Below are 14,882 nucleotides of genomic sequence, written 5' to 3' on the forward strand. Positions count from 1 at the left end.
GGATTATATAGATTACAATCTTTATTGATCTGCCCTGGCTCACCCACACACTGAGCCTGCTGGATCTCTTTATATCGTCAAGGATGTTCTTATATGGCGTGGCTAGTTTCCTGCATTGAGGGGGCCCATCTCAGCTATGTGCCTCAAGACATCCCTTCTAATATCAATTTGATATTGAAAAGAGGGGTTGTGGAGGGAGGCTAGACCTTGGAGTAACAATGGTCCTCTTCACTTGAGTACAACACTGTACCAGGAGAACCCCTTGATCAAATTCAGAGATAGCTCACAAATCACAAACTAAAGCTTGCTGGATTTTCTATTCAATTTCCACTTAAATCACCATTTTCTCCCCTCCCTCCATCTCTCTCTTCTCACACACAAGCCACACACACTTCAGGTAGATTTCCTATAGTTCTCTCCATACCCACCTTCCAGTTTAGGAAAGGAATGCCTTCATGCTGTCCCGGATAACCCCTCTGCAGATGGGGCAGCGTCTTAAATTAGGAGCACATTCTGAGCACACTACTAAATGGCCACACGGTACCAGCACAATGGATACATCTTTGTCCATGCACACTTTGCACATGCGTTCCTCCTGAAGCTGGCGCAGCTTCTCCTCTATGCTTAAGGTCGATTCTAGCAAATAGAAGGAAGAAGATTCAGCAAGCAGACCACAATGGCAATGCAGGTTGCCTTGTGCCCTCAAATCTTTATGGTGTTCAAAAGATGGATGGGACCCAGGAAAAGCTGAATAAAACCCCAGCTCATCTGTATGATCTGTGGGGAGGTTGTTGAGGCATCATGTGGGAAGGAAGGTAGCAACTTTCTGCTCTCCATCATTGTGTTAGAACAGGGATGGGAAGCATGTAGCATGCCAGGTATTGTTGAACTGCAGTTCCCAGTATTCCTCAACCATTCGCTGTGCTGGCTGGGAATACTGAGACTTTCAGTCCAACATGTGGAATGCTGCTTGATGCTCATCCCTGGCCTAGAAGAATATACCCTCCTAAGCTGAGAGCAAAAAGAAAAAGAAAGAAAAGAAACTTGACAAATGAGCAAAATTTTTCTGTTAAACCAGTTGTACTCAAACTTTTTATCCTTGGCACACACACACACACACCCCCTTTTAAAGATACTTGCAGATGTCATGCAGGGTCCTCAACATAGTATATGAATAAAAATATTTTGTTTATTTAGTGTGTGTATTTCCATTCGCACATTCATGTGTTTTCATGTTTTAACATTTTATAAGGAAATAACATTGTTCAAATTAGAACAGTTTTATTTAAATAAATTAAATATTTAACTCAACGCATGTGTAAACTTTACACATAAAAAAGTTTGAGGAAAAGAGAAGTAGGAGATCAGGGCCTCCAAGTGTTTCACAAACATGCACACCTGGGAGATCCCACTCCATCATCCGAGAACCACTATTTTAACCAATACATGCAGTCCACATCATGCCTTGGTTTCTAAAATGCTATTGAATTGTATTGCATTACCGTACCAGTAGATTCATTCCTTTGCATTCAAAGGCCAGTGTTTATAGCATGGTGTAAGGGTTACAGTACCAGACTACAAACTCGGAGATCAAGGTTCAAGTTTCCACTGAGCCACGAAACTTACCAAGTGGCCTTGGATCACTCACCCTCTTCTGGAATCACCTGTCTCACAGGGTTGTTGCAAGGATAAATTAGGAAGAAGGAGAGCAATTTGTACCACTTTGAATTCATTAGAGGAATGTAATTCAGCTACCGTTGTCCCTCCACATCTGCAGCTTTGACTTTTGTGGATTTGATTACTAATGGATTTGATTAATACATGCTGTCCAGAAACATCTAGTCCATGACTCTATGGACAATGTTTGCCAGAAGTCACACTGGATGACCTAGAGATTCCTAGAAGGAAACAGTTTTCTAGGCATTTGTAGGTCCTCCAGTGCAATTCTATGGTCACTATCTGCTAGATGTTGGCCAAAGAGTTGTGCTGGAGGACCTAGAGATTCCTAGAGAGGTGTTATCTCAGTTTAAAAAAAGATTTTCTTATTTACAGCTTTTTCACTTTCATGGGTGTCCTGCACACCTAACCCCAGAGTATATGGAGGGTCCACTGTAAGGAATGAGTAAAATACACGTTTATAAAATACTGAGCATGCTACATGGACAGAAGTGACATGATAACAAACTTCTTGCCCTTTGTCTGATGTAGTCTATGGGGGTCTTACAGAGCCCTACGCTGCAACAACAATTAGAATGGATGCAGAAAAGTTTAGTTTTTCTAGTTAGGGTAAAAAGTAAAAAGGAACCCAGTAGCAACTTTCAGACTAACTAGTCTATGAAAGCTTATGCTACAATTTCTTTCACTCAGTCTCAAAGGTGCTACAAGATCCTTTTTCATACTGGGGAAAAACAATTTTTAGCTGTTATGGACTATACTACATAGGATACATCACTTCTATCTGATTAATGTGACTACAATCCAGAAAAGTTGTGTTAGAAATTTCTTTTTTTCCTACTTAGCTTCAATGGTTCTATTGGATTCCTTTATATCTTTTTATGTTAAAATAGATTCACACAACTATCCCTTAGAATTTACTGTTATGGGCATATCCAGTAACAGGAAATGTTAAAACCGCCAAAATGATGGCACATGACCATTAGTAGTGTTGGACTTTTATCATCGAAAAGGTTTTGTAACAGGTGTGCTTTGGACCCTTGTGTAGATGTTTCTGTGTGGATTTGCCACTCTTTCTGTGACAGGTATGACAGGTATATAAAATATTTGCAATGGGGGAGGAGTTTGGAATTGCCTTCTCACACAAAGAATGGGAATTTGCTATTCTAGTTTCATATAATGAATTAGATTCAGATTTATTCATGATTTGAGTCCTATTCGGCTCAGTGGGTCTGCTCCATGTTATCTCTAAATCCAGGTCCCACCCAATAATTGCCAAGTTTCAGGTGGATTAGCCAAGGATTAATTTGCTGCTGCTTCCTCAACAAGGTATACTACTCCTATGTGGATCTCTTCCATTATTCTTACCTGTTTCATTTGGATGTTCTGTTTCTATTTCTCTTCTGCAAGGATCTAGTTCTCTTTGAGCAGACTCTGTACAAATAGAGAAAGACAACAGCCATTGGGAAACCAGAATATAAATCAAAAGTCATATTCTAAGGGTCATAGAGTTGGAAAGGACTGCAAGGACCTCCTGGCCCAATAAACTGCCATACATAAGAGTATAATAGTAAGGATATATCTACACTGTAGTTTGACACCACTTTTAACTGTTATGGCTCAATGCAACAGCAATATTAAAGATGCCAAGATGAAAACAGCACAAGGGCAGAGCTTGGAGAAATCACTTCTTTGGGTTATAATGCCCAGCATTCTCCTCTCAACATTGCTAATAGTCAACTGGAAGGGGGATTCTGGGAACGATAGCATAAAAGTAACTTTCACAAGCTCTTAAAATAACACATACAATCCTCCATGGGGTCTGGGTCCAAGGCCTGTATCTCAGCATCTTAAACTGCTGCTCAACAGCACTCAGAGGGGGTATAATATGGTTGCCTGAGACCTCAAGGACATAGCATTAACAGCAAGAGATGGGCATCCTTGTAAATAAGAACTGAAAGAAATAGAAATTCCTACCTTGGGGGCTTGCAGGATGTTGTCCAGGTTGGTACAAGCTGCCTTCCTGCAATCAACACAAGATATGCATCACTGAATCATGATGAATAGTAATACACACTTTAAGGCACTGGTCACTGTAGACATAGGAAGGCAAAACCATCTCCGAGTATTCCTTGCCTAAGAAAACTAGATGAAGTTAATGGGGCCAACAGACAACTTGAAGGTGTCCCTATATGTGTCCATGTGCACACACTTACTCACCGATGAACTGAAGTATGATTCTTGAATAGTGTTTATGAAATCTCCCCCTCTGGATCGTAGCAAGAATTTACACCTACGGAAGCAATGAGGAAAAGTTAGAGGAGGAGCAGTGAAAAATGTATAGTGGCCAGTCAGTGAGCATTTTGCACAGGGGTGGTCAACCCCCTGGGGCCACATGTAATCCCAAAAGGTTCTAGACTCCTCCAAACTTCCTTTTTTATATATTCAAAAAGGAATAAATTCCTTTCCTGACACAATCAGGAGCAGTAATTTGGATTTTAATGAGATCCCAGTGTGCCAGTGTGGTGTAGTGGTTTGAGTGTTGCTAAGGACCAGGGACATGAGAGTTCAAATCCCCACTCCAATGTGGAAATCCACTGAGTGATCTAAGAGGAAGGCAGTTATAAATATTTTCCTCTGAATAAATGAATTAATAAAACTCACTGATAGTGACATCATATGTCAGATTTTATTTGAAGTCAGAAAACAAAAACAACAACAGTCAGGCTGCCCTGCATTGTGTAATTTCATTTTATTCCCCGCCCCCCCAAAAAACCAGATATGACTTCAGAACCTTCCATCCCCCCCCAATACACACACACACACACACACACACACACTGGGCAGTCTATGTTACTTCTGGAGCATCTCAGGGCAGATAGCTGATCTATGGATCCAACACAGTTGCCCACTTGTGGAATGCTAGCCTTCAAATGATTAGACTAATTACTATAAAAAAACCTTCCCTTCACAAGGACTGTAATGTGTACAATGGTCCTGAGCATCCACTGAATGTTACCAAGGTTTTCCTTCCTGAAGCAAGGAAATGAGCATCATGTGGGATACATTACTTCTGTTTTCCATTATCAGCTACACCCAAAGAGTGAGAAAGGGGTGGGCAGAAGGAATACGTATACAGGGATGAACTACCTCGGAAACCATCTGGCATGCTCTATCCAGGGATCATCTCCACGCTCCCAGTTCCTCAGAGCACCATCGCAGTGGAAACATCGCACATAATCTCCCTGGCCTGAAAACATTTCAAAGGTTAGCCAACAGCAATAGAAACAAAAGGTTGTGGCTACAAAAGATATACATAGCAGGTCCTTCAGTAGCTACAAAGCAACAGCCCATGATGCAATAAGCATCTCTAGGTAGTAGGAAGATGGTACTCCGATCCTGGATTGAGAAACATTATTGCTAAGAGTTGGGTTAATAGTGAAGGCCATTTCTTGTTCAATGGATTGAGCCCATTCTTCCAAGAGTGCCAATTACAGCTGGTGAACAGGGAGGACAAAATTTATGCTCAATGCATGGGCCAAAAGGTCAACCCAAAATCCACCTTACAATAGCCATCACTGTACTTATCATCAACCTGTGGCACTGTTGTGCATGGGGCTATGTGAACTCTGTGCCAAAGAATGTACACTGGGATGACTTGCACAAAGTTCTACAGGGTGAAGAGGTAAGTTTGCTGATCTTCATAAATTTATTCAAGTTATGCTCATCATAGTTTGGAGGGAGGGAAACCTCCTTCCTTTCCTCATTGTCATGACAAAAATCTAAATCAGCCAATTCACTCTAGTGTTCTTTTAAAAAAAAGATTTCAGCATACATATTTTCAATATTTAAGATACTGTTGCATCCATGACGACTAGTAAACTAGGGAGTGAAAAAGAGGGTAAACATACAAACAGAGTCCCTTTGGTACCTAAATTCTACAATGAATGTCAAGCTGACTTTTCAGCTCTCCCTTAAAAACCCCCACATGAATTTCAAGTGGTGGGGCATCACATGAAACCTATTAAGCCCATACATTTTGTACAGCAGCTAGGGACATACTATAAAGTGATGGGAATCTAGGCTTTGCCCTTTCCTAGCAGATTAAACAAAATAAAGCTAGTGAACTGATAATAAAAAGGTTTAAAAATTAGATAAGTGATCATATGAAACCACCATTTAAAACAGTATAAAAGCATTCAAAGATATAGCCATGTGAGTCTGTAAAATCAGACTAAAAGGCTCATATAGCCCCTTTGAGAGTAACTGAGAGAAAGAAGCTGGCAGCATGAGCTTTCTTTGGCCTGTTACAGACAGCCAAAATAAAGCTGCTTCGAGTCACTTTGGAGGTATGGTATTTCAATGATGCATGAATCCTAAGAGTCTGGAAGCTTCACCAAAGCTGCACTCCAGTCCTTAGGACTGGAGCGTGGCTTTGGTGCAACCTTTGGACTCTTAGGACGCATGTATCATTGAAATACCATACCTCCAAAGTGACTCGAAGCAGCTTTATTTTGGCTGTCTGTAACAGGCCATAGACTTAAAGTCTACTTCCTCAGATGAGTTTGGGGAAGTACACCTAAGTCTACAAAAGCTCATACCGTTTCAGTCAGTCTCAAACGTAATACAAGATCTTTTTACATATACTGTAATATAAAAGGATAATAAGAATAAATGTACAACATACACACCAGTGTGGTGTGCTTTGGCACAACCAGCTAATAGCCAGATGCCTGTTGAAATAAAACGGTCTTTATGAGCTGGCTCTTTCGCAGTCAAACAGTCCACATAGTGATGGCTGAAATGGAACCTCCATATACAGAAGTATTACACCTTTTAACACACATCTAACATTTACAAACAGACAGAGCCATTGTCTTCACAATCTGATTTCAGGTTCCTAAAAAAGACTTGTGGAGAACAGGACACTGCTCCACCTGGATCTTTGGGGAGATCTAGCAAGGTAATTCTAGTATCTGTGCATACCTGTGTAGAAGAAGCCTGCTCTCGCCAGCATTTCTGGAGACACTTGAGCATAGGATGGCCACCTGCGATAAGATGCAAGGCGAACCTCTTCCACTTCCATATCTGGATATTCCGGTTGGCTGTCTAGGGAGGCTTCTTCCACATTTAAGTTCTGCAGCATGCCAAGGAACTGGCCATCTACACAGTCCTGGATTTCTTCCTCCTGAGGCATGGGCTGGTTTCCTACATCCCTGCCCTGGATGAATGGACACCTGGGGAAGAACTTCTCATGCTCCACCATGGGATCATCCTCAGCATACCAGTCATAAAGCACCCCGCCACAGCAGAAACACTGCACCCTGTCATTGGGACCAACAAAGAAAAACCCAGCCGCAGCCAAATCGGCTGGAGAAACAGGAGCTCTGTCTGCCCACTGCCGGAATGTCCTTAAGCGCTTCTCTTCTGACCTCATATTGGATTGTGACAAACGGATCCGCCTGGTCCTGGTTTCCTCTGGAGGGCAACTACCTTCAGAAGAGGCATTTGCCTCTCTGTTTGGGGTTTCTTCCCAAGAGAAGGAATCCCCCATTTCCCAGTTACCAGCCAGGAGATTGGTCAATACATCAGCAACAAGCCTGGCACTTGATGCAATCAAATCCTCACGCATATTTGTGGCCTGCATCCTCTGGTCCTCTTTGGCTCTACCAACTGACCACGCGTTCTGGAAAGGTCCAAACTCCAAAAGCCAAACAACTGCTATAAACAGGATTCTGGCTTTTCTACAGTCTGCTGATTTTATTATTGTTGGTCAATTGTAGCCCTTCTGTCCAATTCTTCTTGGTGATTGAACAGGATAGGAAGAAAAAAGGAAACTATTACAGCTAGCCAGATGTGAGTGCGAGCACTTTAGGTGGGGAGGGAGAAAGAAAAGAGAAATCCAGCAATGGTTTAAAGCCGAGGCCTGTTGAACACAAAGAAATCCTGCCAGATTGAATGCTTTCTATCTGTTGTGGACATTGTTCATGCTGGACAAAAGGAAGGGGGTGGTATTCCAGTGACTCACTGAATGACTAAACAGCTTTAATGTTTATGCCATTTACATAAAATTAAAAGAACAATTCAGATCTGTGCTAAAGAGCCCCATCCCACTGGTCTCATGTATATATAGTTTTCTGACAAGTCCACACCTGCCAATATTTCATAAATGAAAACTGGGACACATGGCCAAGTAGTATCAGAGTGTGGTCAAAATGGCAAAGGTTATTAACAAGGAAGAAAACACAAGCTAGGAGAGGCTGGAGCAGATTGCTTTTGCTTGAGCTTATTGGGAAGGGCACAGTTCTACACACTCTTTCCCTTTCCCCTCCTTCTGAGTTCCAGACACTGTCCACACTTACAAACAGTATGTATACAATTTTCCGATACTAAGGGAGATTTCTTATCTCTGTGAACCTACAAACAGGGCACAAAGGCATCTGCCTAGCTCCTGTTATTTACAGGTTACTGGACCTTTGAGCAACCTGATAGGATCAAGGCTTAAGACCCAGCACTGATTCACTCTTTTCGCCACTAACTAGAAAGCATACTTTCAACTCCAGGCTGACTTCAAGAGTTAAGAATTTCAAGTGTGTTGATGTTAATAATAGACACAGTAGTTTCATTTTGTTGAAAACAGTATGTGTTTCGGGGGTAGGGGAGAGCTCTTCAGATGTTTAAGACCATTTTACAACTTCAGAGCACAGAACCCACTGTCCTGCCCAATGGCATTACACTGGCTCTCCTTGCCTTGTTGTATCTGAACAGAAAATAAAAACCTAGAATATTCTATTCCTTTTTAAAGCTTACTATCCCCCCACCAATACTTCCAAGTACAGTATATTCCCACATGAACATAAAACGCATTTGTGCTGTAACACCTTGTACATCAAAAAGAGAGTAACACACCCTGGAGCTCAACAGCTCCCAAAGAAGAGATTAAATACAGTCTTTCATTTTTTGTATAGCATGACCAGGAATCACACTTCCCTCTAGATCAGTGGTTCCCAACCTGTGGGTCAGGACCCCTTTGGGGGGTCGCAAGACCATTTCACAGGGGTCACCTAGGACCAGCAGTGAGGCAGTGTGTGTGTGTGTGTGGGGGGAGCCTAGAGCCGCCTCTCCAGAAGCCTCTCAGGGCTGAGAGGGAGGCAGAAGGAGCTCTCTGGGGCCATGAAGCAAGGAGGAGGCATTGCCTGGGAGCAGAGCCTCTTGCTGGCCATTTGGCCCTTTGGGGCCTGCGGTGGAAGGGAGGAGACTGCGATGATGAGGGAAAGCAGGGGGCTCCTTCGGATGGTCCTGGCCACTTCCCTTGGCTCCCTCCCTCCCTCCTCCTCCTCTACTTCCAGAGCAGCCTCAGCCCAGGTGAGCTACTCATTCACACTCCCTCGCTTTTCTCTCTATCTCTCTCCCTCTCTCACACACACACTGCACTTTGAGACCCCTCTAACTGCCCTGGCTCAATGCTCTGGAACTCTGGTGTCTGTGAGGCATTTAGCCTTCTCTGTCAGAGAGCTCTGGTGCCACAATAAACTACAATTCCCAGGATTCCATAGCACTGAGCCCTGGCAGTCCCAAGCAGTGTGTTTTGGACACAGATATCCTCCTTTTGTGAGTTAATGAATGAATCCAGTCCCTAGCCTTTATCCTGTGATAGGTCACACTTAGGGTCTGCTGTGTATCAGAAATGACTTGAAGGCACAGAACCACAAAGTGGAACAGGACTGGATCCAGAAGGTTCTGGAATGCTGTGAGAAGACTAAGACCATTGGAAATATGTGTTTTCTGAAGGTCTTAGGAACCGAGACACCACTCCAATATGGTTGGGGGTCACCGCAACATGAGGAACTGTATTAAAGGGTCACGGCATTAGAAAGGTTGGGAACCACTGCTCTAGATATTGTTGGGTGTTAACTTGTAACTTTTCTCTCCATTGGCTGCTGTGGCTAAAACTGCTGGCACTTGCAATCCAACATCTGGAGAGCTCCATGATTTCCAGCCCTGAATATGCAGGGGTGCACTTACAAGGGCAAGTAAAATGGGGACATTGCCACCTCTGATATGAATTCCCCCTCCCTATCAAATTTTCTTTCAGTCATCAAATTTCAGTTTGGCATTTAGCAATATGCTTAATGCATCCAAAGGAAAAGAACAAGGAAAGTTAATAAGAGCAAGGTAATACAAGCAAATGTAAAAGTGAATTATTTTCAGTGGCTTGCAATGATAGAAATTTGGAGAATAAAGAAACATTTCATTTTGGGTTGGTAATATTCCTATCCCTGTATAGGAGAGAAAATGCGGTGTCTCCAACTAAGTAATAAATCCATCAACAATGAACAGTTGTTTTATTACTCAAGCCAGCAAACCAAGCCACAGGCCTCTGAGTCACAATCCACTACCCCAAACCTTCTGTGCTCTATTGCATTATTGTATATGTATGGTACTTACCTAGTGATATTACTAACCCACAACAAAAGTCTCTGATCCTCAACCACAATAGCAAAAAAAGAAGGGCATAATGCTGCCTCCTGGGCTACCTTTAACATGGAAGCCCCACCCTGGGCTATTACCTCATTTGTATTAATTTAAAGCTGCAAGCTGTTTTAACCAGACTTGGGAGCAGAAGCCCAAACCAAAATAAACCAGTATATGTCAATTGGTGCTGTAGTGTGGAACCTATAGTGATCCAGGTATTGTTAGATTCTAATTCCTATTATTCCTAGACAATGAAATCCCACAACATCTCAAAACTACAGGTTCTGCATTGCTACCCCAAGGTAGAGTACTGAGACATGAATCAAGGATATGCAGCTCTAGATCTAGCTCACTGGTGACCTTGGATAAGGCCTAATCTACTTCACAGGACTGTTTGGGGGATAAAAAGTGTGCAGAAAAGCATGCATACTGCTCTGGATTCTTTGGAGGAAGTGTGGGATGCAAGTGTGAAAGATAATACATGGGTGAAATGCCCCTTCAGAATCTGATCCATCACTTACACTGGCCTAATTCAGAATAAACTTAGCAGCAGTCCCACGCTACCCTCCAAATGTTTGCAGTTGCCCCTATTGAAATACCTCTGTCTGAGGACAGACAATAGGCATGCTATAGCCAGAGCTTGAAATGTTACTTTTAAAAAACAGCTAATTACATTCCTCATTACTCTGATCACACAGTAGATTCCTACATATTACTGTTATTGCAGTCCAGAAAAGAAACTTACTGAGTTACTTGTTACTAAGACATTACCATTATTGTTACTATTGTGGTATTGGAACATAAAGAAAAATGCTCTCTGCTTCCTCCAAGAGGTTAATTCAAATATTGCACCTTGAAAATCCAGCAAAATATATGGCAAAGCAATCAATGCCTAGCTGCAACAGGAGACAACTATTCGTGTGTCTTTCCCTTTCCCTCCTCCCATCACTCAGTCTGAGTCAGGCCACAAAACCATAACAAGTAATAGGCAGACAGTCAGTTCCTATTCAAATGAAAACAGTGAATTTATATTGTCTATTACTGGCAATAAGGCAATTCTGCTGCTGCTTGTTACAGTTTAAATAGAAGGTAGCCAAGTTGCCAAAGTAACTTGTTAGAAAAACAATAACTGTTTCCTAGGACTGGCCAAAGCACAAACTCTGAGATTTTGGAAAGAGACAGGAGACCACAGGGCAGGCAGGGGCTTTAACCAGTCAAGGTAAGTGTAGAAGGAGCAGGATGTACAAGTTAGGGAAACAACTCAATAATTTGACAAATACAAATTACTTTTGCACTTTGAATTCAGTTTGCAGCAACTGCAGTAAGCTGAGGTCAAAGGAGGAAAGTGGGAGTAGAAAAGAAACCAGGACATTTTAAAACTGCCTGAAAAAGTGGGACAGCAGGAAATTCATCAGGACTGTCCCAGCCAAACCAGAACAGTTGGAGGCAATGGGTATGTTTGTTAGGGGACTCCTTCCCCAAATAGGTTCTCCTATAGCAATTTTGTTATTATTCATCTGCCAGGTAAAGCCATTTTAACTTCAAAAACCTTTCCACTTTTAACATCTCAATGAGATAGCAGGGCATAGTGGTTTGGGTGTTGGACTATGACTCTGGAGACCAGGGTTCAATTTCCTGCTCGATGATGAAACCCCCTCGGTGGCCTTGGGTAAGTCACATGTTCTCAGCCTCTGGGGAAGGCAATGGCAAACCTCCTGTAAACAAATAGTGCCATGGAAACCCATTATAGTGATGCCTGTCCTATAGTAACTCACTGGAAGGTATGAAGCAATATGTTTCTTGAGTTGTTTTTTTTTTACATATTTTTGTTTTTGTGGCAGAGGGGCACACTTTTTTAACCCACCCATTTACAACCTAATAAAACAGCCCTAGTTAAGACTATGGGGAAAGGAAAGAAGTGCAGTGCCTTTGCTGGAAAGTTTTATTCAGCATCTTCAAACCTCAAGGGCAAAGCAGTTATTCTATCATGATTCTTCCATCGCCCCATGAGGCAGAGAGCCAGTCATGCACAGAGTGCAATTCCACAGTGCTTTGTTCCCATAGGCCTCTGCAAAATCTTTGCTGAAGCTTCAGTCCCCCCCTGAGGCTGCCAAGTGGTGAAAGCCATCTAGTGACAGGAAAGCTCAGAGTGTGTAGTTCTGGGAGGTCACCAAGGAGAGAGAAGCCTCTTCCAGTGAATTGAGACTGTTGGGTAAAGCAATAGTCTCTTGTGGTCTTGGCTGAAGTATAAGTGCATCTGTCCTTGTCATAGTCACCTGTTTTATTGCAACTCACTCCTGAGTTCTTTATATTAGTAAATGGTGTCTCTTTTTCTGCCCCCATCCCCAGTGCCTCTTAAAACCCAATTCACATTTGACAGGTGGCAGGGCTTGAAGCTTCAAAGGTAGACTCTTTGGAGGCTTGATGTAATTCTACTTACTCTCAAGTGTGGATTGTCAGGGTGTTTCTTTGGGATGCCTTAGAACCAAGACATTTTTTGAGAAGGAGAGAACATTTTCTCAGGGTGTTTTTGTTGCCGCCACACTACTTGTCACAAGCCTTTGAAGATGAGTTCTTGGGAGGTTTGGTAAGCAAGCGCATATTTCATGCCTTCCAATAGCCACAGTCTGGCAGTGACAGTTGTAAATAATCCTCTGTCTCCCACTTTTTCAGCTGCTTTTAAAATGATCAGGAAAAAGTAGTGATACTGAGACACCGGCAGAAATGGTCTGAAAGGCAGAGGAAGATGTCTGCCTTTTTTTTTTTTTTTTTGGCATGGCCTGCTTTATATTTCTTGTTTGAACCATCATCACATTTCATGCATACCTTCCAATTTTAACAGGAAGGGTCCCAATTAATCCTCTGCAATCCCACATTCTCAGCTGTTTTTAAAATGTTCCCGTTCCTCTCTTCTCCTCCCACAGCATTGCCAATTGCTGAAAATTGAATGCAAAGTGCAAAACTAGTTTGCACTCTATTAATTCAGCAAGAGGGAGAGGAAAAGAGGGGGCAGGATCTTGTCCTCCTCAAATAGGCTCAGGCAAAAGCAAACTGCAGCAGCCTTTCCTAGCTTGTATTTTCTTCCTTATTAATGACTTCTGCCCACTTAACCCACACTCTGATGTTGCTTGGCCACATATGTCCTGGTTTTCATCTGTGAAATGTTAAAGGGAATAAGGGTCAGGGTATCACTGAATGCAGCCCTACATGTTTACTCAGTTAAACGCCATATTACATTCAAAGAGTCTTAATCCCAGCTGTATATATGACTCCAGCCTTAATTTGGTCACTTGACAGAAAAGAAACAGATGTTCTAGGCTGTATTGTTACTTTGATGGTTACTGTTAGAATGGGGTCTCTGATATTCTTCAGAGTTTGCTAACCCTTTCCCTTTGTAATTCTTCTTCACATTGTCTTTGAAACAAATAGAGAGAGACAGTGTGTTTAGCACATGGAATGACAGGATCCTTACCAAATCTTGTCACTCTTCAAATGTAACCTCATGCAGAATATATTACAGGGGCTCATTCCCATTCCCATTTAAACCGGTTTGGGATTTGTCTTTGCTCCATGTTGGCAAATCAATTCCAAAAGGCCTGTCTTTCTCACTGTGAAAGCGGATCTTTTCATTATCCCCTTGTAATCACTTCTTTTGGGGGGCTAAATCTCAGGAAGAAACTCTTCTAGAACATGGCCACATAGCCTGAAAACTCCACAAAAAGCTATGGATGCCGGCCATGAAAGCCTTCGACTCCACTTCTTTTTTGGCATGATTGTTGTCCCCACTAGTTTGCACCACTTGAAAATGCATGTCATTCATCTGTGCATCATCAGTGGCATAAGTGGCAACCCAGGCAGCCCGGCTTGGGAACTATATATATATATATATATATATATATATATATAGAGAGAGAGAGAGAGAGAGAGAGATTTTCATTGGTTTTACAACTGTGTGCCTCACTATGAGCTGCTGTCGGATTGCCCAGGTAATTGCAAGTAGTTACAAAACCAATGAATTGAATCTTCTATCTTTTTAGTTGCAAAACCAGTGAATCAAATCTTCTATCAATTAAAAAAAAAATCATGTACCCATAGGTCACACCACAATTACAAAGGCAGCACTGAGGGGGGGGGGGGGATGGTGGATCTACCAAAAACTGAGGAGGCATGGTAAACACCCCTCTGCCATTAGTCCCTCCCCTCCAGAATGATGCAATTCAGATCCGTCGTTCCCATTTGTTGAACATGCTTCAGAATCAATTCTCTTCAAAAGCACCGCCAAAGAACTAGTGTCCGGAAAGAGCAGTTTTTTTGCGTTTGCCTCTCTTCATCGCGATTGAAACCAATCACAGTAGGATCGGAACCAGTTTCAAATGGGAACAATGGTCATATAACTCTATCAGCAATTCGCTTTAAATCTTAGTTGGAACACAGCCCAGGAATCCAAACAGGATATAACTAAGGCATGCATCACCGTATCCAGGTTTGATGTCTCAAGGAACAGACGCAACTGGTGAAAAATCTTTAACTGTGTCAGGGTATTCCTGGCCAAGACTGAGACTTGAACTTTCTAGGCTCTGGGTTGATTCTATAAACCCACCCAAGCTTCATAGACCTTTTCAACCTTTTCCTTGAGGGAGAGAGAGGCAGGCTAGCTCCAACTGTCTGCCTGGAAGAAGAAAAGCCCCCCCCTTCATCCTCCATCTTGAGGGGAGAGAGGCAGGCTAGCTGCA

At 42.5% G+C, this 14,882-nt stretch overlaps 1 protein-coding gene across 2 annotated transcripts; it reads right to left on the reverse strand.

Annotated features, from left to right (window-relative positions):
* Window positions 1-436: 436 nt before the first annotated feature.
* On the reverse strand, window positions 437-7,340 carry BIRC7 (baculoviral IAP repeat containing 7). Of its 2 annotated transcripts, none has more exons than XM_089518466.1 (6): window positions 6,661-7,340; window positions 4,825-4,924; window positions 3,895-3,967; window positions 3,652-3,697; window positions 3,043-3,108; window positions 437-636 (listed from the first exon to the last, which is right to left on the reverse strand). In XM_089518466.1, the coding sequence occupies exons 1-6, from the start codon at window positions 7,319-7,321 to the stop codon at window positions 437-439; spliced, it is 1,146 nt and encodes a 381-aa protein (XP_089374592.1). In that variant the 5' UTR covers window positions 7,322-7,340. The 2 variants fall into 2 exon arrangements, with proteins under 2 accessions (XP_089374592.1, XP_089374593.1); XM_089518467.1 differs by lacking the exon at window positions 3,652-3,697 and adding an exon at window positions 3,197-3,205 and having other exon boundaries at window positions 3,885-3,967.
* Window positions 7,341-14,882: the final 7,542 nt, after the last annotated feature.

The sequence above is a fragment of the Sceloporus occidentalis genome, unplaced genomic scaffold (genome assembly GCF_023333645.1).
Source record: "Sceloporus occidentalis isolate IW3139 unplaced genomic scaffold, rSceOcc1.0.p SCAF_3, whole genome shotgun sequence".
Taxonomy (NCBI): Eukaryota; Metazoa; Chordata; class Lepidosauria; order Squamata; family Phrynosomatidae; genus Sceloporus; species Sceloporus occidentalis.

What these genes read in the sequence shown, in the direction of transcription:
- BIRC7 (XM_089518466.1), bottom strand. Translation starts at nt 7,321, where the DNA reads ATGCAGGCCACAAATATGCGTGAGGATTTGATTGCATCAAGTGCCAGG. An exon ending in AGCAGGCTTCTTCTACACAG is followed by an intron (nt 4,925 to 6,660) that starts GTATGCACAGAT and finishes AAATGTTTTCAG; the next exon opens with GCCAGGGAGATTATGTGCGA. An exon ending in ACATCCTGCAAGCCCCCAAG is followed by an intron (nt 3,109 to 3,651) that starts GTAGGAATTTCT and finishes CTATTTGTACAG; the next exon opens with AGTCTGCTCAAAGAGAACTA.